This window comes from Somniosus microcephalus, chromosome 16, assembly GCF_052327205.1.
Source record: "Somniosus microcephalus isolate GS21.2 chromosome 16, FLI_Smic_1.0, whole genome shotgun sequence".
Classification (NCBI taxonomy): domain Eukaryota; kingdom Metazoa; phylum Chordata; class Chondrichthyes; order Squaliformes; family Somniosidae; genus Somniosus; species Somniosus microcephalus.
In genome coordinates, this window is record NC_141002.1 from 49,322,091 (window position 1) to 49,346,108 (window position 24,018).

Genomic DNA, 24,018 nt, shown 5'->3' on the forward strand with positions numbered 1-24,018 from the left:
GGGTGGCTAAAGTAAATGTTGGTCCCTTAGAGGATGAGACCGGGAAATTAATGGTGGGAAATATGGAGATGGCAAAAACACTGAATATTTTGTATCAGTCTTTACAGTAGAAGACACTAAGAATATCCCAACACTGGACAAACAGGGGGCTATAGGGGGGGAGGAGCTAAACACGATCAAAATCACGAAGGAAGTGGTACTCGGTAAAATAATGGGACTCAAGGCGGATAAATCACCTGGACCTGATGGCTTACATCCTAGGGTCTTGAGGGAAGTGGCGGTAGGGATTGTGGATGCATTAGTAATAATTTTCCAAAACTCCCTGGACTCAGCAAAGGTCCCGGCAGACTGGAAAACTGCTAATGTAACACCCTTATTTAAAAAGGGCAGTAGACAGAAGGCTGGAAACTATAGGCCGGTTAGCCTAACATCTGTGGTAGGTAAAATTTTGGAGTCCATTATGAAGGAGACAGTAACAGTACATTTGGATAATCATAATTTAATAGGACAAAGTCAGCACGGTTTTATGAAGGGGAAGTCATGTTTGACAAATTTGCTGGAGTTCTTTGAGGAAGTAACATATAGGGTGGATAAAGGGGAACCAGTGGTCGTAGTGTATTTAGACTTCCAAAAGGCATTTGACAAGGTGCCACACGAAAGATTATTGCTTAAGATAAAAAATCACGGGATTGGGGGTAATATTCTGGCATGGATAGAGGATTGGCTATCTAACAGAAGGCAGAGAGTTGGGATGAATGGTTCATTCTCAGACTGGCAATCAGTAACTAGTGGTGTTCCGCAGGGGTCAGTGCTGGGTCCCCAACTCTTTACAATCTATATTAACGATTTGGAGGAGGGGACCGAGTGTAACATATCAAAGTTTGCAGATGATACGAAGATGGGAGGGAAAGTAGTGAGTGAGGAGGACATAAAAAACCTGCAAGGGGACATAGACAGGCTAAGTAAGTGGGCAGAGATTTGGCAGATGGAATACACTACTGGAAAGTGTGAGGTTATGCACTTTGGCAGGAAAAATCGTAGAGCAAGTTATTATCTTAATGGCAAGAAACTGGAAAGTACTGAAGTACAAAGGGATCTGGGGGTCCTGGTGCATGAAACTCAAAAGGTTAGTATGCAGGTGCAGCAAGTGATTAAGAAGGCCAATGGAATGTTGGCTTTCATTGCTAGGGGGATAGAATATAAAAATAGGGAGGTATTGCTTCAGTTGTACAAGGTATTGGTGAGACCGCACCTGGAATACTGCATACAGTTTTGGTGTCCATACTTAAGAAAAGACATACTTGCTCTCGAGTCAGTACAAAGAAGGTTCACTCGGTTAATCCCGGGGATGAGGGGATGGACATATGAGGAGATGGACATATGAGAGGTTGAGTAGATTGGGACTCTGCTCATTGGAGTTCAGAAGAATGAGAGGCGATCTTATTGAAACATATAAGATTGTGAAGGGGTTGGATCGGGTGGATGCGGGGAGGATGTTCCCGATGATGGGTGAAACTAGAACTAGGGGGCATAGTCTTAGAATAAGGGGCTGCTCTTTCAAAACTGAGATGAGGAGTGTGGTGATTATTCTTTATGTTTAGTAAGAAGTATTGTGATTGGTTGTTTGTTTCCTGCCTTCGGATATATGCTGTAATCTCATTGGTAGTTGATGTCATGTGATTTGTGGTGGCCATCTTAAATTCAGTTCTTTCCAGCCTTTAGTTGGGACTGGGTGTTGAAGATGTGCTACCGGATTTTTAAGTTAATAAAGCCTAGATTAGAAAAGCAAATCTATTCTTTATTTCAATTTATTAACTTTATGTCAGAATGGAGCGATATCTTCAACCAGAACGATTCAATGCTGACCCTAATTCTGCAGGAGTGGATGATAAATGGAAACATTGGTATTGTACATTTAAAAACTTTTTGGGCGTGTTGGATCAAGAGTCTCTAAATAAGCTGAATATGCTGATCAACTACATTGCTCCGGATGTGTATAAGCATATTTTGGACTGTAAAACTTACGAATGGCTATTTCTACATTGGAGAAGATTTTTGTTAAACCAAAGAATGAGGTATTTGCACGTCACCTTCTATCTGCCCGTAGGCAGCAGGTGGGAGAATCTTTGGATACTTATTTACAAGCACTTCGGTGCCTTAGTGTTAACGGTAATTATAAGGCCGTGACGGCTGAAGAATATAAGGAAGAATCGGTACGGGATGCTTTTATTAATGGATTACTGTCTAGATCAATTCGTCAGCGGTTGTTAGAAAATAAGACTTTGGATCTTAAGAGTGCTTTTGAGCAAGCTTCTACATTGGATGTGGCTCAGAGAAGTTCGGATTCTTATGCTCTTTTTAATCAGCCTGTGACTGTGGTTTCGGCAGTTCCGGATGAAAAGGAATTATGTGGACTTAATAGGAGTGGTTTACTAGATTCTGAAACAGTTTCTACTTCAGCGGCTGTTGCCTCTAGGATTCAGAAGTGTTATTTTTGTGGGAACGTCCGGCACCCTCGTCTGAAGTGTCCTGCTCGGGAGGCTGTGTGTAGTAAATGCGGCAAGAGAGGTCATTACGCACGTGTGTGTAAATCATCAGGTTCAATTACCTCCTCTGTGACTATTCAGCCTTTAGATAGGGCGTTTATTGCATCAATTTCTGCTGCATTTGCTCATGGCCTAAACAAAGCTATAGTTACGGCCCAAGTTAATGGGTTGGAAGTGAAGGCCCTTATAGATACGGGCAGTACCGAGAGTTTTATAAGTCTTCAGTTTGCAAAGGAGAAGCATTTGAAAATTTCGCCTGTTTCCTATCAGGTGTGTATGGCTCAGACGACTCTCACTTCACAAGTAGCTGGTTGTTGCCTTGTGAAATTGATTCTTCTAGGTAATACGTATACTGATATACGCCTATCTGTTTTGCCTAATCTCTGTGCGGATATTTTGATTGGTCATGATGTGCTTCAGTTACACGAGAGTCTCAGTCTTTCATTTGGAGGGACTAAGCCACCTTTATCTATTTGTGGATTAACCTCTTTATCCATTTCTCCATTATCACTTTTTTCCAATTTGATGCCGGATTGTAAGCCAATTGCTACCAAGTCAAGAAGGTATAGCAGTCAAGATAGAGAATTTATTAATTCTGAAGTTCAACGTCTCTTATTGGAAGGAATCATTGAACCTAGTTGTTCGCCTTGGCGGGCACAGGTAGTTGTCACGACTAACGAGAGACATAAGAAACGAATGGTGATAGACTATTCCCAAACCATTAATAGGTATACTCAATTAGATGCGTACCCTTTGCCTAAGATTGATGAGCTTATCAATAAAGTATCTCAGTATAAGGTTTTTAGCACTATTGACCTAAAGAGTGCTTATCATCAGATTCCTATTGTTAAGAAGGATCAACCATATACGGCCTTTGAGGCTGGTGGAAAGCTGTATCAGTTTTGCCGAATACCATTTGGTGTTACTAATGGTGTTGCTTGTTTTCAACGGGCAATGGATGCTTTTATAAGTGATAACTCTCTCTCTGACACCTTTTCATATTTAGATGACATCACGGTGTGTGGCAAATCAAGGGTGGAGCATGATTCTAATTTAGAAAGATTCCTTCAAGCTGCGGAAAAAGTTGGTTTAACTTTCAATAAAGAGAAGTGTACCTTTTCGACCACTGAGTTAAATCTACTGGGGTACATTATCTCGGGAAACAAGATTAAACCAGACCCAGAACGTCTGCGACCATTGATTGATTTACCTTGTCCTACTAATTCTAAGGCTTTGCAACGAGTTGTTGGACTGTTTTCTTACTATTCTAATTGGATTGCAAATTTTTCACAGAAGATCCGGCCTCTTATTCGGGTTACGACATATCCTCTATCATGGGAGGCCAGGACGTGTTTTGATAATTTTAAAAAGGATATCCTTGGAGCAGTTGTGCATTGTATTGATGAGCAGGTTCCTTTTGTGATTGAGACGGACGCTTCTGATTTTGCAATTGTGTCTACTCTGAACCAAAATGGAAGACCTGTGGCCTTTTTCTCACGTACCTTGAACAATAGCGAAAAAAGGCATTCTTCAATAGAGAAAGAGGCGTATGCAATAGTAGAAGCACTGCGTAAATGGAGACATTATTTATCGGGGCGACATTTTATGTTGGTAACTGATCAAAAGTCTGTGTCCTTTATGTTTGATGTCAAACATTTTGGAAAGATTAAGAATGATAAAATAATGAGGTGGAGGATTGAGTTGGCATGTTACCATTTTGATATAGTTTATCGTCCGGGGAAGGATAATGTTGCTGCTGATGCGCTGTCGAGGGCTTATTGTTCTGTGATTCACGGAGATACGCTTATTAATCTTCACAATGCCTTATGCCATCCTGGGGTTACGAGGATGATACACTTCGTACGCAGTAAGAATTTGCCCTTTTCAGTTGAAAACGTCAAGCGGATGACTTCATCATGTTCTATCTGTGCTCGGTGTAAACCGAATTTCTTTAAGCCTCAACGAGCTCATCTTATAAAGGCTACTTCTCCTTTTGAACGTTTGAGCATCGATTTCAAGGGGCCTCTTCCTTCAACTACTCAAAACCGATATATATTTACTGTTGTGGATGAGTTTTCAAGGTTCCCTTTTGCTTTTCCTTGCGCAGATGTATCAGCTGCTACAGTTATCAAATGTCTGACTCAACTTTTTGTCATCTTTGGGATGCCTGCATATATCCATTCGGATCAGGGAAGTTCTTTTATGTCTTCCCAGTTGAAGGAATACCTCCAGAGTCGGGGAATTTCTACTAGCAGAACTACCCCGTATAATCCCCAGGGTAATGGACAGTGCGAACGATACAATGGGGTGATCTGGAAGGCAGTTATGTTGGCTTTGACATCCCGGAACCTTAAGAATACACAGTGGGAAATGGTACTGCCTGATGCCCTGCATTCCATTAGATCATTGCTTTCAACGGCTACTAATGTGACCCCCCATGAAAGGCTCTTTAACTATCCGCGGAGATCTACTACAGGATATTCGGTGCCTTCATGGCTTACTATGCAGGGACCTGTGCTGCTTCGACGCCATGTTAGATTGTCAAAATATGATCCTTTAGTGGAGGAGGTGGAGCTGTTGGAGGCAAATTCCCAATATGCTCATATTTGATTCCAAGATGGGAAAGAAAGTACCGTTTCAATTAAAGACTTGGCTCCTTGTGGTGGCCAGCCCTCTTCTGAGGATATTAACAATAGTCATGATTCAGATAATGTGGATGCTGTTACAGATACTATGAATATTTCCAATCCGACTGCAGATAATTATACTTCTATTAGTCAGCCCTCGATGGATGTTCATGACCGTCCCAGTTTACCTCCTGATGGGATTTCTAATCCGGAAACCGTTGAAAATCGGGATATGGATAGCCTTCCTGCAGAAGATACTTCTGTGTCTCCTGGTGTGGGAGGGCAAGGAATTTCACCAAGGTTAAGAAGGTCGACACGAACAAGATATCCGGTCGACCGATTGAAAATGGACTTTTAAATTGATAGTAATGTTTTAAAATTGTTGAAATATTATATTATATTGTTTTAGTTGAGAGATACTTAATACTTATGTGCAATGTTACTATTTGTTGTTGCTCACTTAGTATTGTGTCATGTTGAATAGTTTTATTTTGTCTGTGCATAGTTTTAGTTGTAAATAATTAATTATAAATTGTAAAGGTCATTTAGGTTGGAGTATATTTTAAAAGGAGGGGTGAATGTGGTGATTATTCTTTATGTTTAGTAAGAAGTATTGTGATTGGTTGTTTGTTTCCTGCCTTGGGATATATGCTGTAATCTCATTGGTAGTTGATGTCATGTGATTTGTGGTGGCCATCTTAAATTCAGTTCTTTCCAGCCTTTAGTTGGGACTGGGTGTTGAAGATGTGCTACTGGATTTTTAAGTTAATAAAGCCTAGATTAGAAAGGCAAATCTATTCTTTATTTCAAGGAGGAACTACTTCACTCAGAGGGTGGTAGGTCCATGGAATATGCTGCCCCAAAAAGCTGTAGAAGCTATATCGTTACATAAATTTAAAACAGAAATAGACAGTTTCCTAGAAGTAAAGGGAATTAAGGGTTACGGGGAGCGGGCAGGAATTTGGACATGAGTCTAGGTTCGGATCGGACATGGCCCTGTGGGTAGCGGAGCGGGCCCAGGTAGCCTGATCTTGCTCCTATTTCGTGTGTCTAATTCTGTTAGATTCAGGAGATGGTTCTGTGATAGTAGATTGACGGTTAGGATCAGATCAGCCATGATCTTATTGAATGGCGGAGCAGGCTCGAGGGGCCGATTGGCCTACTCCTGCTCCTATTTCTTATGTTCTTATCTTATGTTCTTATGTTAATGGGCCAGAAATTGCTGCAATGGCGATTTAGTGGCGAACAATATTAATTGGACTTTTATGCTCACCATTGACATCGGACTATATGTGCAGTAAAAATGAGTGAATTATCAGTAGTAGACTGTATACTTTCCCCTACACAAACTCAATCTGTTTCAGACCCTAAACACCACTGAACTTCTAATTCCCTCCTAGAATCTAAAGGTTTTTAAAACCAAAATTTTGCATCACCTAATCACTACTTCTTGCTTTACCTTATTTCTCTTTTACTCTTTCCAGCTTTGGTGGTGCTCTGACCTGCAGTATTGGCCTTGGCACTTTTCCAAAGTATTCAGTGACAGGATATTAAAGAATATAAACATCTCATCACCCAGGTGTCAAGTTTGAGGATGTTATCCCAGGCCACGCAGGGAGCGAGACAATTTTTAAAATCCCCAGGTTGCACTAATATACAGAGAAGGGTTGAGAATGGAACATTTTCCCATATTTTTTATCTAATGTCAGCAACAAACACTTTAAAGGGATGAGCAGGAATAGTCAAACTCTGTAACCTGCCAACAGTCAGATATTATCCTTGGTGCGATCCGCATTGCTCACTGCCTTACATTTCACAGGTCTAGTGGAAATTGACTCACCTAGCTCTGTGCACAAACATCATCCAGTTACAAATGTTCTCATCTGCTGTCACTATTAGGAACTCCAGAACATAATTGCGAAATATCTGGATTAAAAAACGAACAAAATTACACCATCTGGCAGAACACTCAGGGGCTATTTCTCAGCTGCGCAGTCTTTCACCAAGATAAAATTGAATCAGAATTTTAAAAAAACTGGGCGGAGAGTCGCAAAAACTACAAAATATGATTCCGGACTCCGATCAGTTGAATACGGATTTCTAAAATAAACTGCAGTATTGCAGTGCTCCATTTGTCACCAAAGTGCACTGCAGTATCTATACTCAGAAAGATAAGTGCAGATGAAGGAGGCCATTCAGCCCATCCAGCTCATCCTTGTCTAGAAGTCTATGTTCCCCTTAAGAAGCCTATGATAACCCCCACCCCATCACAGCATCTAAGTGAACAATTTTTTGTACCCAGAAGACTATTCGAGATATTAATCACTCTTTATGTCAAGCGCTTCCTGACATCAGTCTTGATCTTCCTTTTTGCCAGTTTATACCCAAGTCCCCTGTCCTGCAGTTGTGTTTTAACTTGAAGCAGTGCTCTGGGTTAACCTTTCCTATTCCACTTATTATCCTATACACCTCCATATGGTCCACTCTCACTCATCTCCTTTCAAGGATGAAGAAACTACATTTTTCTAATCTTCCCACACATCTCTGTCCTCTAGTACTAGGGATTAGCTTTGTGGCCCTTTTCTGTTTCCCTTGTGCCTCGGTTCATGAAATTAATGCAGTACTCATGGTGTTGGTCTGACAAGAGCACAATAGAGCTTCAAGATGACTGTCTCAGACTTGTATTCTGTTAATCTGGCAATAGACCTCAGCATTCTGTTTGCTTTGTTAATCACTGCTCTGCAATGACTTGGCATAGCCAATGTTGGGTTAACTTGCACTCCCTGATCTCTGCAACCCTTTTTCCCAGCTAATTGATCTAATGCGCAAGATAAAGTACACATGCATATGCTTTACATATAGGAGTATTGAGGTCACATGCCTAATGACAGTATCCATTACTCATCTTTTTATTAACTAATCGGAAAGTCAATTAGCCACATCTGGATTATCAATCAGCCACAAGTGGCCAGTGGCTAACGTATTGGACAACACTGTATTAGAAAAGTGAATGCGCATCCCTCCACTCACTACTGTATTTTAGTGTTAACGTTTTAAGATACTATCAAGAACAAGGGTTGATTTTATGCTATATTTCAGTCACACTAACCTTCCAGACATTGGTGCTGCTTTTGTTTGACCAATCAGCGATTTCCATCGAGTTAATCTGTTGTCCAATCATGGGGCCAAAACACGTGCGTATAGGAATTGCTTCTTGACTCCACACACCTGCCAGTGAACAGACACAGTCAGTGTGCTGGGGCAATCTCAGTGAACAGACACAGTCAGTGCGCTGGGGTAATCTCAGTGAATAGACACAGTCAGTGCGACGCGGGTAATCTCAGTGAATAGACACAGTCAGTGCGCTGGAGTAATCTCAGTGAACAGACACAGTCAGTGCGACTCGGGTAATCTCCATGAATAGACACAGTCAGTGAGACTCGGGCAATCTCAGTGAACAGACACAGTCAGTGCGCTGGGGTAATCTCAGTGAACAGACAGTCAGTGCGCTGGGGTAATCTCAGTGAATAGACACAGTCAGTGCGACTCGGGTAATCTCCATGAATAGATACAGTCAGTGAGACTCGGGCAATCTCAGTGAACAGACACAGTCAGTGCGCTGGGGTAATCTCAGTGAACAGACACAGTCAGTGCGACTCGGGTAATCTCAGTGAACAGACACAGTCAGTGCGCTGGGGTAATCTCAGTGAATAGACACAGTCAGTGCGACTCGGGTAATCTCCATGAATAGACACAGTCAGTGTGACTCAGGTAATCTCAGTGAACATAAACAGTCAGTGCGCTGGGGTAATCTCAGTGAACAGACACAGTCGGTGCGACTCGGGTAATCTCAGTGAACAGTCACAGTCAGTGCGACTCGGGTAATCTCAGTGAACAGACACAGTCAGTGCGACTTGGGTAATCTCAGTGAACAGACACAGTCAGTGCGCTGGGGTAATCTCAGTGAATCGACACAGTCAGTGCGACTCGGGTAATCTCAGTAAACAGACGCAGTCAGTGCACTGGGGTAATCTCAGTGAATAGACACAGTCAGTGCACTGTGGTAATTTCAGTAAACAGACACAGTCGGTGCGACTCGGGTAATCTCAGTGAACAGACACGGACAGTGCGACTCGGGTAATCTCAGTGAACAGACACAGTCAGTGCGCTGGGGTAGTATCAGTGAACAGACAGAGTCAGTGCGACTCGGGTAATCTCAGTGAACAGACACAGTCAGTGCGCTGGGGTAATCTCAGTGAACAGACACAGTCAGTGCGCTGGGGTAGTATCAGTGAACAGACAGAGTCAGTGCGACTCGGGTAATCTCAGTGAACAGACACAGTCAGTGCGCTGGGGTAATCTCAGTGAACAGACACAGTCAGTGCACTGGGGTAATTTCAGTGAACAGACACAGTCAGTGTGACTCCGGTAATCTCAGTGAACAGACACGGTCAGTGCGACTCGGGTAATCTCCGTGAACAGACAGTCAGTGCGACTTGGGTAATCTCAGTGAACAGACAGTCAGTGCGACTCGGGTAATCTCAGTGAACAGACACAGTCAGTGCGACTCGGGTAATCTCAGTGAACAGGCACAGTCAGTGTGACTCGGGTAATCTCAGTGAACAGACACAGTCAGTGTGACTCGGGTAATCTCAGTGAATAGACACAGTCGGTGCGCTGGGGTAATCTCAGTGAATAGACACAGTCAGTGCGCTGGGGTAATCTCAGTGAACAGACACAGTCAGTGCGACTCGGTAAATCTCAGTGAACAGACACAGTCAGTGCGCCTCGGGTAATCTCAGTGAACAGACACAGTCGGTGCGACTCGGGTAATGTCAGTGAACAGACAGTCAGTGCGCTGGGGTAATCTCAGTGAACAGACACAGTCAATGTGCTGGGGCAATCTCAGTGAACAGACACAGTCAGTGCGCTGGGGTAATCTCAGTGAACAGACACAGTCAGTGCGACTCGGGTAATCTCAGTGAACAGACACAGTCAATGCGCTGGGGTAATCTCAGTGAACAGACACAGTCAGTGCGACTCGGGTAATCTCAGTGAACAGACACAGTCAGTGCGACTCGGGTAATGTCAGTGAACAGACACAGTCAATGCGACTCGGGTAATCTCAGTGAATAGACACAGTCAGTGCGCTGGGGTAATCTCAGTGAATAGACACAGTCAGTGTGACTCGGGCAATCTCAGTGAACAGACACAGTCAGTGCGACTCGGGTAATCTCAGTGAACAGACACAGTCAGTGCGCTGGGGTAATCTCAGTGAACTGACACAGTCAGTGCACTGGGGTAATCTCAGTGAATAGACACAGTCAGTGCAACTCGGGCAATCTTAGTGAACAGACACAGTCAGTGCGCTGGGGTAATCTCAGTGAACAGACACAGTCAGTGCACTGGGGTAATCTCAGCGAACAGACACAGTCGGTGCGCTGGGGTAATCTCAGCGAACAGACACAGTCAGTGCGACTCGGGTAATCTCAGTGAACAGACACAGTCAGTGCGACTCGGGTAATCTCAGTGAACAGACACAGTCAGTGCGACTCGGGTAATCTCAGTGAACAGACACAGTCAGTGCGACTCGGGTAATCTCAGTGAAGATACTTGGTTAGGGGACAATCGCAGTGATCAAACACTATTAATGTTGCTAATAGATTTTTCTGTTGGTGCAGGTTGGCTGGGTGAGAGGGATGCAGAGCTAGGAGGAGGCACCAACTAGGTTAGTGGGTGCTGGGAAAAGCATGGATCAGCTGAACATGGAGTAGGATGGAAGGAGGGAGCAGGTCGGTTTGGGTGATTTGGAGGGAGAAGATGTAAACAGCTGGGTTTAGGCGAGGAGTGGTTGGTTTGGAGTATGCTACAGAGAGAAACCGTTAGATTTGGAATCTCAAGGGAACAGTTGCATAGTTGTAATGTTACTGGACTAGTAATCCAGAGGCCTGGACTAATAATCTGGTGACAAGAGTTCAAATCCCACCACGGCAGCTGGGGAATTTAAATTCAGTTAATTAAATAAATCAGGAATAAAAAGCTAGTATCAATAATGGTGACCATGAAACTACCGGATTGTCGTAAAAACCCATCTGGTTCACTAATGTCCTTTAGGGAATGAAATCTGCCGTCCTTACCCGGTCTGGCCTATATGTGACTCCAGACCTACAGTAATGTGGTTTTCTCTTAACTGCCCTCTGAAATGGCCTAGCATGCCACTCAAAGGGCAATTAGGGATGGGCAATAAATGCTAGCCTTGCCACATCCAGTGAACGAATAAAAAAACATGTTGGAGGTAGCTGAAGAGAATACATTTTAAAATTATACTTTTGGAGGATCGGAGTGCAATCTCCATTAAAAGGAAAGAAAAAAATACATCATACTCCCATTAAAATAAACAACAGCTTGACAGAATCACATTGAAAAGATCGAAAACACAGAAGATAGCACATCTACTACAGTTTAATTTGTTCCACAGAAGCCAACACAATGAATTTTCAGCATAGTCTGTTCCAGGAATTCCAGCAGCTTCTCAAAAGAATCCTTAAGATGACAACCTCCTCCCTTTTTATAAATAGATAGAACATATAATGAAATGAAACCACCTGCATACCAACATCTTCTCCCGTGATGGACTGCCTGAGGGTCAGCTGTCTAGGAATCGACAGTCGGGCTCGGCTGTTGACTGGTGTGTCTGGAATGAAAGTCATCGCTCCATGTTCCGGACAGTCGGCAGGGTAAGCTCGGTCACACAGAGTACACCCTGAAGGATGAGGAAAGACAGACTTGAATATCAACAGTGCACATTTTCATCAGTGGCTATTAAAGCTGCTTTTACATTGGTTTTTGGCTGCCAGCTCCCAGGCCTCATACAGCTTGCAGCCATCACGCTAAACCTACCAGGACTTTTTTAGGCCAGAAAGACCAATTGTTAAGCAGGGTCTTCCTGACTGCCACCGGTCCTCCTCGGGCCAGTGAACAGGCTGCTCCCTGGTGGGGATCTTGTGACACATCACAATGTTAAAATGTCACACCCAGTCTGCACTTGAGCAGAATGGCGGATTCAACAGTGCGGCTGGTTTGCATAAAGCCGGCAAAGATAAATGCAGGGGAATGGTGTAGTTAGCTCACTCTCCTAAGGCCCAGGCCGTAATGTAAAAGCAGCTTAAGTATCACTCGAAAGCATTTGCTGTCGTTGACGAAACACATCCAAATTTAAAGCAAGATTGCCATGCAAGGAAGGTGACAGGCTGTGACTCTTAGAGAACATCACCGTGTTGGCTACTGGACTAACTATATAAACTGACACAAAAAAATCTGGGGTTTTCAGATTTCTTGAAGTTGAAATAACACAAACAAACCATCACAAGATCAACCCCACCAATGTAAATACTGGAACAAAAGGCACCAAACAGAAATAGTCCCGCATGGGAGACTGGTCAAGAAGGTAAGAACCCATGGGATCCAGGGCAATTTGGCACATTGGATCCAAAATTGGCTTAGTGGCAGGAGGCAGAGGGTGATGGTCGAAGGTTGTTTTTGTGACTGGAAGCCTGTGTCCAGTGGTGTACCGCAGGGATCGGTGCTGGGTCCCTTGCTGTTTGTAGTGTACATTAATGATTTAGATATGAATGTAGGAGGTATGATCAGTAAGTTCGCAGATGACACGAAAATTGGTGGAGTGGTAAATAGCGAGGAGGGAAGCCTCAGGCTACAGGACGATATAGACGGGTTGGTCAGATGGGCAGAACAGTGGCAAATGGAATTTAACCCTGAAAAGTGTGAGGTGATGCATTTTGGGAGGACTAACAAAGCAAGGGAATACAAAATGAATGGAAGGACAGAGGATCAGAGGGACCTTGGTGTGCATGTACATAGATCCCTGAAGGCAGCAGGACAGGTAGATGAGGTGGTTAAGAAGGCATATGGGATACTTGCCTTCATTAGCCGAGGCATAGAATATAAGAGCAGGGAGGTTATGATGGAGCTGTACAAAACGCTAGTTAGGCCACAGCTGGAATACTGTGTGCAGTTCTGGTCGCCACACTATAGAAAGGATGTGATTGCATTAGAGAGGGTGCAGAGGAGATTCACCAGGATGTTACCTGGGCTGGAGCGCTTCAGCTATGAAGAGAGACTGGACAGGCTGGGGTTGTTTTCCTTAGAGCAGAGAAGGCTGAGGGGGGACCTGATTGAGGTGTACAAAATTATGAGGGGCATAGATAGGGTAGATAGAAAGGAACTTTTCCCCTTAGTAGAGGGGTCAATAACCAGGGGGCATAGTTTCAAGGTAAGGGGCAAGAGGTTTAGAGGGGATTTGAGGAAAAACTTTTTTCCCCAGAGGGTGGTTGGAATCTGGAACTCACTGCCTGAAAGGGTGGTAGAGGCAGGAACCCTCACAACATTCAAGAAGCATTTAGATGAACACTTGAAACGCCACAGCATACAAGGCTACGGACCAAGTGCTGGAAAATGGGATTAGAATAGACAGGGCTTGATGGCCGGCGCAGACACGAAGGGCTTCTTTCTGTGCTGTATAAATCTATGACTATGACTCTATAAATGTGTGAGATTTCAACTATCATTTATATTACAATGAAAATATTAAGACTGACTAGTGGGTTCAACAATACCCAATCGCCTGTGTGACCCATGTTTGAATCCAGCCTAGGCTAATAGGATGAAAATATCCACTCCATAAAGGTCCCAGATGGAAAATTTGGGCAGTTTCAATCTGATGATAGATACAGGAAACCTTCTGGTATCCGGCACTGACGGGACCGAGCTGGTGCCGGTTGATCAACACTGCCGGAGAAACCAGCGCTAATGTTAAAACATACGGAGCTTCTGAGCTCCGTATCTAGCAACAAACCCTGTTGCTTAGCAGCAGCTTCAAAACAGTCGGCGCAGCTTGCAAGTGTCTCTGTAGCTAAGCAATAGCTTCAGCTAGACGCTTGCAGAGCCAGGAATGAAGAAAAAAAGCAACGAAAAGTAAAAAAAGTTATCTGAACCGACTCCTGAATTTTGCCGGTGGATAGAGCATTCTGGAGATTTAACCTCCGTTTAAACGAGTTTCCTGTACCTCATAATTCAACACAAATTAGCACAATCAATGAGAAGCCAAAAAGATGGATTATGTGTAACATGTAAATATTATATTAGGGAGTACTCTTCTGAGTCAGGAATTAAAAGGTATTCTGTTTGGACAATGCAGAGGGAGCTTTATATTGCATCTATATCCACGACGTTCCTCACCTGGGAGTACTGGATATGAACACCAGCTGCAAAAAGAAAAATAATGCTCCACTTCCCAATACTAACATTCCTTGATAAGTATATTATTACCACCACCCCGCTTCCCCAACCATAACTTCTAGAAAACTTGTGGAAGTTAGGTGAGGCAGGAAGCGACATTAACAGTTCACATATAACTTGGAATGGGAGGGCTCCCAGCACCCAGTGAACCAAAAGGGGTCAACACCTTCAGAAGAGGAGGTGGGAAGTGGAGAAAATTGGTGAGACAGAAAGATGGTATCTTGCATGTCCTCAGGAAATCTCAAACAGCTTCACAATCAATGAATTACTTTAGAACTGTACTCACTGTTGTATTGTAGGCAAATGCGGCAGCCAGCGAGATAAATAACTCCTCTGCCTTTCTTCAAATAGTGCCATAGGATCTTTTACGTACATGTCAACACCTCAGTTTAGCATATCATCCAAAAGATGTCACCTCTAACAATTCAGCATTCTCTCAGTATTGGACTGAAGTGTCAGCCTTATATTATGTTGCTCAGATCTCTGGAGTGGAACTTCAACCCAAGACCTTCTGATTCAGAGGCAACAGTGGTACTACTAGGCTAAGCTGACACTAGAAACCTGCTCAAATGAGCTACTTTACCAAGCTTTCATCCATAAAGGTTTAGAGGAAATCAGCCAGGCAGATGTTGTAAAAAGAAAAAAGGTACTTTAGGTCTTCAGAGACAAATGTCTTTCAGGACTCAAAGGTTAATAAAGATTTCATCCTACAAACACTGATGTTAACAAACAATATACTTACAGATTGTAAAAGAATCTGTGAGGTTCTCTTTGTTGGAACTGGAGTCCTCCATCTGCAGAGATCCTGACACAAATGAAAGATTTTCTGAAGACACATCAACTTGGTTGGAACTCATGGAGACCTCTGTTGTAATGGTGGAAACAGAGACTGTGTCCAGTCCCACGCTGGACCCATGAAGAGGCACTGGTTCAAGTGAAGGCAGTGAGTGAGAGGAAGAAAGAGACACTCGTACTGGGTTTGAGTTCATTGCAGCAGCATGGATGGAGTCATTCAAAGAATTCTCCGACATGTTGCTTACACGACCAGTCATCGGTTCTGGTTCCATGACAACTGGCAACTCCAGCGAGTTAGCATGAATTGGAATCACTGTATTCTGCCCTACTACTGCCTCTGGTTCCAAATTATTCCCCACCGAGTCCACAGTTATCGTTTCGTGGTTTCTGGAGCCAGAGGGCAATGTTTGAGGCTCTCCTGTGACCCCATTCATTGTCAAGTCTTCACTCATCCCTTCCGTAGAAATGGGACTGTTTACTCTGGAAACCGTTTCCATGGAGATATTAGCATCCAATGGGACCTCCTGGTTGTTGCTCTGATGCAGATTCTGAGAGTTGTGAGTGCCTACTTGTCTTGAGTCTATGGAGACGATGCTGGACTCCAGGCCCACTCCACCACTAGGTTCATAATGATCAAGGGTAGGCGGGTTGCTGGAAACGGGCAGTGCAGGGCTGCCATCCACGCTGATAGCACTGGGATGGATGTATTGGGGAGGTGGTCTGTCAGCCAAGTAAGACAAAATACCTGCAGGAAGTAACAAATGTAAATCAGTGACAAAGTGAGAAACATTACCTTTACTTCAGATCAAATCATTACTCTCCATTATCGAAGCTAGGTATTGGAAGAAAAAAGAGCAGAATGGGGAGAGGCATCACCATTTCTTGGGCAGAAACAGAACTTCTCATCTGGGAACTATGAATATATGAAGTGGAAAAGGATTTGAAATTGTTGTTGTTCATGTGCCCAAAAAGTAAGCGGGTACTTAAAAAAACAAATATAATTGTTGGAGGAAAATAAAATCTCATGTAACAATAAGGCCGGTGACCCAGCTTGCTGGAGCTTTCAACGTGCTCAGAGATATAAATCAGGTCGCACCTATCTGTCTCTGGACAATGCGTTCTCAATTTCAGCCCTACCATCATGAAGCTGTGGCACGTGGAGTCCAGGCTCTTTCCCAACAGGGAGGGAGGTCCTGCCAGGATGCTGTCACAGTCCTCGTGGTGGCCAGTTATACAATAGTATTGGTGAGACACAGGAGCAGGTAGTCTGCGTGTTCTGGTCATGGAGGAATAGTGTTTAGCTTAGAGACTAGGAATTGGAGACAAAGTAATAAATATCATCAACAGTAGCAGAAAGGGCGGCAACTATTGAAGAGTACTGTCATCAGAAGACATTAGATTCTAAAAACAACATGGTGAGGAAGAAGAGAGTCAGGTGTTGGAATTACAACAGAAAATTATGAAAATGCACAGCAGGTCAGTAAGTCAGTCACCATCTGAAAGGGAAAGAAATTGAAATATACTCTCTAAAACTGCGAAAGAACAGCAGTGCAGACGAGGCAGCACAGACAGATGAAGGGAATGCGAAAAAGAAAATAAAAGACTTGCATTTATATAGCGCCTTTCACGACTTCAGCTTCATTTACAACCAATGAAGTATTTTTGAAGTGTTGTCACTGTTGTAATGTAGGAAATGTGACAGCCAATTTGCGCACAGCAAGCTCCCACAAACAGCAATGTGTTAAAGACCAGATAATCTGTTTTTGTGATGTTGATTAAGGGATAAACATTGGCCAGGATACTGAGGAGAACTTCCCTGCTCTTCTTCAAAATAGTGCTGTGGGATCTTTTACGTCCATCCGAGAGAGCAGACGGGGCCTCGGTTTAACGTCTAATCCGAAAGACAGCACCTCCAACAGTGCAGCAGTCCCTCACTGGAGTGTCAGTCTAGACTTTTGTGCTCAGGTCTCTGGAGTGAGACCTGAACCCACAACCTTCTGACTCAGAGGCGGGAGTGCTACCCACTGAGCCACAGCTGACACTAAAGGAGGTAGTACAGACAGATGAAGGGAACGTGAAGGAGGTAATACAGACAGATGAAGGGAATGTGAAGGAGGTAATACAGACAGATGAAGGAACGTGAAGGAGGTAGTACAGACAGATGAAGGGAACGTGAAGGAGGTAATACAGACAGATGAAGGAACGTGAAGGAGGTAATACAGACAGATGAAGGGAACGTGAAGGAGGTCATGGTTTTACGAAGGGGAAGTCATGTTTGACAAATTTGCTCGAATTCTTTGAGGACGTAACAAACAGGGTGGTTAAAGGGGAACCAGTGGATGTGGTGTATTTGGACTTCCAAAAGGCATTTGACAAGGTGCCACACAAAAGATTACTGCACAAGATAAAAAATCACAGGATTGGGGGCAATATACTGGCATGGGTGGAAGATTGGCTATCTAACAGAAAACAGAGAGTTGGGATAAATGGTTCATTCTCGGGTTGGCAATCAGTAACTAGTGGTATTCCGCAGGGGTCAGTGCTGGGACCCCAACTCTTTACAATCTATATTAACGATTTGGAGGAAGGGACCGAGTGCAACGTATCCAAGTTTGCCGACGATACAAAGATGGGAGGGAAAGCAGTGAGTGAGGAGGACATAAAAAACCTGCAAAAGGACATTGTGGTGATTATTCCTTGATTAGTAAAAGTATTATGATTCGTTGTTTGTTAACTGCCTTGGGATATGTGTTGTAATCTCATTGGTAGTTGATGATCACATGATGTGTTGTGGCTACCTTAAATTCAGTCCTTTTCTAGCTTTAGTTGGGACTGGATGTAGAAAGATATGCTGCTAATTTTAAAGTTAATAAAGCCTAACTTTGGAAGGCAAATCGATTCTTTATCTCAATTTATTAACTTTGTGTTAGAATGGAGCGATATCTTCAACCAGAACGATTCAAGGCTGACCCCAATTCTGCTGGAGTGGATGATAAATGGAAACATTGGTATTGTACATTTAAAAACTTTTTGGGCGTGTTGGATCAAGAGGCTCTAAATAAGCTGAATATGCTGATCAACTACATTGACCCGGATGTATATAAATATATTTTGCACTGTAAAACTTATGAAGAGGCTATTTCTACATTGGAAAAGATTTTTGTTAAACCAAAGAATGAGGTATTTGCACGTCATCTTTTATCTGCCCATAGGCAGCAGGTGGGAGAATCTTTGGATACTTATTTACAAGCACTTCGATGCCTTAGTGTTGACTGTAATTATAAGGCTGTGACGGCTGAAGAACATAAGGATGAATCAGTACGGGATGCTTTTATTAATGGATTACTGTCTAGATCAATTCGTCAGCGGTTGTTAGAAAATAAGACTCTGGATCTTAAAAGTGCTTTTGAGCAAGCTTCTACATTGGATGTGGCTCAGAGAAGTTCGGATTCTTATGCTCTTTTTAATCGGCCTGCGACTATGGTTTCGGCAGTTTCGGATGAAAAGGAATTATGTGGACTTAATGGGAGTGGTTTACTAGATTTTGAAACAGTTTCTACTTCGGCGGCCGTTGCCTCTAGGATTCAGAAGTGTTATTTTTGTGGGAATATCCGGCACCCTCGTCTGAAGTGTCCTGCTCGGGAGGCTGTGTGTAGTAAATGCGGCAAGAGAGGTCATTATGCACGTGTGTGCAAATCATCAGGTTCAATTACCTTCCCTTCTTCTGGTGTGGGAGGGTCTTCCTCCACTACCTCTTCTGTGACTATTCAGCCTTTAGATAGGGCGTTTATTGCATCAATTTCTGCTGCATTTGCTCATGGCCTAAACAAAGCTATAGTTACGGCTCAAGTTAATGGGTTGGAAGTGAAGGCCCTTATAGATACGGGCAGTACTGAGAGTTTTATAAGTCTTCAGTTTGTGAAGGAGAAGCATTTGAAAATTTCGCCTGTTACGTATCAGGTGTGTATGGCTCAGACGACCCTTATTTCACAAATAGCTGGTTGTTGCTTTGTGAAAATGGTTCTTCTAGGTAATACGTATACTGATATACGCCTATCTGTTTTGCCTAATCTCTGTGCGGATATTTTGATTGGACATGATGTGCTTCAGTTACACGAGTCTCTTAGTCTTTCATTTGGAGGGACTAAGCCACCTTTATCTATTTGTGGATTAACCTCTTTATCTATTCCTCCATTATCACTTTTTTCCAATTTGATGTCGGATTGTAAGCCAATTGCTACCAAGTCAAGAAGATATAGTAGTCAGGATAGAGAATTTATTAATTCTGAAGTTCAACGTCTCTTATTGGAAGGAATCATTGAACCTAGTTGTTCGCCTTGGCGAGCACAGGTAGTTGTCACGACTAATGAGAGACACAAGAAACGAATGGTGATAGGCTATTCCCAAACTATTAATAGGTATACTCAATTAGACGCGTACCCTTTGCCTAAGATTGATGAGCTTATCAATAAAGTATCTCAGTATAAAGTTTTTAGCACTATTGATCTAAAGAGTGCTTATCATCAGATTCCTATTGTTAAGAAGGATCAACCATATACGGCCTTTGAGGCTGGTGGAAAGCTGTATCAGTTTTGCCGAATACCATTTGGTGTTACTAATGGTGTTGCTTGCTTTCAACGGGCAATGGATGCTTTTATAAGTGATAACTCCCTCTCTGACACCTTTTCATACTTAGATGACATCACAGTGTGTGGCAAATCAAGGGTGGAGCATGATTCTAATTTAAAAAGATTCCTTCAAGCTGCGGAAAAAGTTGGTTTAACTTTTAACAAAGAGAAATGTGTCTTTTCGACTACTGAGGTAAATCTATTGGGGTATATTATTTCGGGAAATAAGATTAAACCAGATCCAGAACGTCTGCGACCATTGATCGATTTACCTTGTCCTACTAATTCTAAGGCTTTGCAACGAGTTGTTGGAGTTTTCTTATTATTCTAATTGGATTGCAAATTTTTCACGGAAGATCCGGCCTCTTATTCGGGTTACGACATATCCTCTATCATGGGAGGCCAGGACATGTTTTGAGAATTTTAAAAAGGATATTTTAGGAGCAGTTGTGCATTCCATTGATGAGCAGGTTCCCTTTGTGATTGAGACGGATGCTTCGGATTTTGCAATTGGGGCTACTTTGAACCAAAATGGAAGACCTGTGGCCTTTTTCTCACGTACTTTGAATAATAGTGAAAAAAGACATTCCTCAATTGAAAGAGGCATATGCAATAGTAGAAGCATTGCGTAAATGGAGACATTATTTATCGGGGCGACATTTCACGTTGGTAACTGACCAAAAATCTGTGTCCTTTATGTTTGATGTTAAACATTTTGGAAAGATTAAAAATGATAAAATAATGAGATGGAGGATTGAGTTGGCATGTTACCATTTTGACATAGTTTATCGTCCGGGGAAGGATAATGTTGCTGCTGATGCACTGTCGAGGGCTTATTGTTCGGTGATTCATGGAGATACGCTTATTAATCTTCACAATGCCTTATGTCATCCTGGGATTACGAGGATGATACACTTTGTACGCAGTAAGAACTTGCCTTTTTCAGTTGAAGACGTCAAGCGGATGACTTCATCATGTTCTATCTGCGCTCGGTGTAAACCGAATTTCTTTAAGCCTCAACGAGCTCATCTTATAAAGGCTACTTCTCCTTTTGAACGTTTGAGTGTTGATTTTAAGGGACCTCTTCCTTCAACTACTCAAAATCGATATATATTTACTGTTGTGGACGAGTTTTCAAGGTTCCCTTTTGCTTTTCCTTGTGCAGATGTATCAGCTGCTACAGTTATTAAATGTTTGACTCAACTTTTTGTCATCTTTGGGATGCCTGCGTATATCCATTCGGATCAGGGAAGTTCTTTTATGTCTTCCCAGTTGAAGGAATACCTTCAGAGTCGGGGAATTTCTACTAGTAGAACTACCCCGTATAATCCCCAGGGTAATGGACAGTGCGAACGATACAATGGGGTGATCTGGAAGGCAGTTATGTTGGCGTTGACATCCCGGAATCTTAAGAATACACAGTGGGAAATGGTGCTGCCTGATGCCCTGCATTCCATTAGATCATTGCTTTCAACGGCTACTAATGTGACCCCCCATGAAAGGCTCTTTAACTATCCGCGGAGATCTACTATGGGATATTCGGTACCTTCATGGCTTACTATGCAGGGACCTGTGTTGCTTCGACGCCATGTTAGATTGTCAAAATATGACCCCTTGGTGGAGGAGGTGGAGCTGTTGGAGGCAAATTCCCAATATGCTCATATTCGATTCCAAGATGGGAAAGAAAGTACTGTTTCAATTAAAGACTTGGCTCCTTGTGGGGGCCAGCCCTCTTCTGAGGATATTAATAATGGTCATGATTCGGATAAGGTGGATGCTGTTACAGATACGACGAATATTTCCAATCCGATTGCAGATAATCATACTTCTATTAGTCAGCCTTTGATAGATGTTTATGACCGTCCCAGTTCATCTTCTGATGAGATTTCTAATCCGGAAACCGTTGAGAATCGGGATATGGATAGCTTTCCTGTTGAAGATACTTCTGTGCCTTCTGGCGTGGGAGGGCAAGGAATTTCACCAAGGTTAAGAAGGTCGACACGAACAAGATATCCGGTCGACCGATTGAAAATGGACTTTTAAATTGATAATGTTTTAAAAATTGTTGAAATATTATAGTATATTGTTTTAGTTGAGAGATACTTAATACTTATGCGTAATGTTATTATTTGTTGTTGTTCATTTAGTATTGTGTTATGTAAATAGTTTTATTCTCGTGCATAGTTTAGTTGTAAATAATTAATTGTAAATTGTAAAAGTTATTAGGTTGGAGTATATTTTAAAAGGAGGGGTGAATGTGGTGATTATTCCTTGATTAGTGAAAGTATTATGATTCGTTGTTTGTTAACTGCCTTGGGATATGTGTTGTAATCTCATTGGTAGTTGATGATCACATGATGTGTTGTGGCTACCTTAAATTCAGTCCTTTTCTAGCTTTAGTTGGGACTGGATGTAGAAAGATATGCTGCTAATTTTAAAGTTAATAAAGCCTAACTTTGGAAGGCAAATCGATTCTTTGTCTCAGACATAGACAGGCTAAGTGAGTGGGCAAAAATCTGGCAGATGGAATATAATGTTGGAAAGTGTGAGGTTATGCACTTTGGCAGAAAAAATCAAAGAGCAAGTTATTATCTAAATGGAGAGAAACTGCAAAGTGCTACAGTACAAAGGGATCTGGGGGTCCTGGTGCATGAAACACAAAGTTAGTATGCAGGTACAGCAGGTATCAGGAAGGCCAATGGAATCTTGGCTTTTATTGCAAGGGGGATGGAGTATAAAAGCAGGGAAGTCTTGCTGCAGTTATACAGGGTACTGGTGAGGCCACACCTGGAATACTGCGTACAGTTTTGGTTTCCATATTTAAGAAAAGATATACTTACTCTCGAGGCAGTTCAGAGAAGGTTCACTCGGTTGATTCCGGAGATGAGGGGGTTGACTTATGAGGAAAGGTTGAGTAGGTTGGGCCTCTACTCACTGGAATTCAGAAGAATGAGAGGCGATCTTATCGAAACATATAAGATTGTGAGGGGGCTTGATCGGGTGGATGCGGTGAGGATGTTTCCACTGATGGGTGAGACGAGAACTAGGGGGCATAATCTTAGAATAAGGGGCTGCCCTTTCAAAACTGAGATGAGGAGAAACTTCTTCACTCAGAGGGTAGTAAATCTATGGAATTTGCTACCTCAGAGAGCTGTGGAAGCTGCAACATTAAATAAATTTAAAACGGAGATAGACAGTTTCCTAGCTGATAAGGGAATTAGGGGTTACGGGGAGAGGGCAGGGAAGTGGACGTGAGTCTAGATTCGGATCAGCCATGATCCTATTGAATGGCGGAGCAGGCCCGAGGGGCCGTATGGCCTACACCTGCTCCTACTTATGTTCTTATGCAATACAGACAGATGAAGGGAACGTGAAGGAGGTAGTACAGGCAGATGAAGGGAACGTGAAGGAGGTAATACAGACAGATGAAGGATCGTGAAGGAGGTAGTACAGACAGATGAAGGGAATGTGAAGGAGGTAGTACAGACAGATGAAGGGACCGTGAAGGAGGTAGTACAGACAGGTGAAGGGAACGTGGAGGAGGTAGTACAGACAGATGAAGGGAACGTGAAGGAGGTAGTACAGACAGGTGAAGGGAACGTGGAGGAGGTAGTACAGACAGATGAAGGGAACGTGAAGGAGGTAGTACAGACAGATGAAGGGAACGTGGAGGAGGTAGTACAGACAGATGAAGGGAACGTGAAGGAGGTAATACAGACAGATGAAGGGAACGTGAAGGAGGTAGTACAGACAGATGAAGGGAATGTGAAGGAGGTAGTACAGACAGATGAAGGGAATGTGAAGGAGGTAGTACAGACAGATGAAGGGACCGTGAAGGAGGTAGTACAGACAGATGAAGGGAATGTGAAGGAGGTAGTACAGACAGATGAAGGGAATGTGAAGGAGGTAGTACAGACAGATGAAGGGACCGTGAAGGAGGTAGTACAGACAGGTGAAGGGAATGTGAAGGAGGTAGTACAGACAGATGAAGGGAATGTGAAGGAGGTAGTACAGACAGATGAAGGGACCGTGAAGGAGGTAGTACAGACAGATGAAGGGAGCGTGAAGGAGGTAGTACAGACAGATGAAGGGAATGTGAGGGAGATA

At 43.0% G+C, this 24,018-nt stretch overlaps 1 protein-coding gene across 3 annotated transcripts in view; it reads right to left on the reverse strand.

Annotated features, from left to right (window-relative positions):
- The window catches only part of prdm4 (PR domain containing 4), a 50,621-nt gene that overhangs the window by 12,406 nt on the left and 14,197 nt on the right, over window positions 1–24,018 (reverse strand). For all 3 annotated transcript variants that reach the window (XM_086008974.1, XM_086008976.1, XM_086008975.1), the window contains exons 5-8: window positions 15,231–16,028; window positions 11,787–11,936; window positions 8,283–8,401; window positions 7,014–7,099 (exon numbers count right to left, since the gene is read on the reverse strand). In XM_086008974.1, coding sequence (XP_085865100.1) covers window positions 7,014–7,099; window positions 8,283–8,401; window positions 11,787–11,936; window positions 15,231–16,028 — 1,153 coding nt within the window. The remainder of the gene's footprint in view (window positions 1–7,013; window positions 7,100–8,282; window positions 8,402–11,786; window positions 11,937–15,230; window positions 16,029–24,018) is intronic.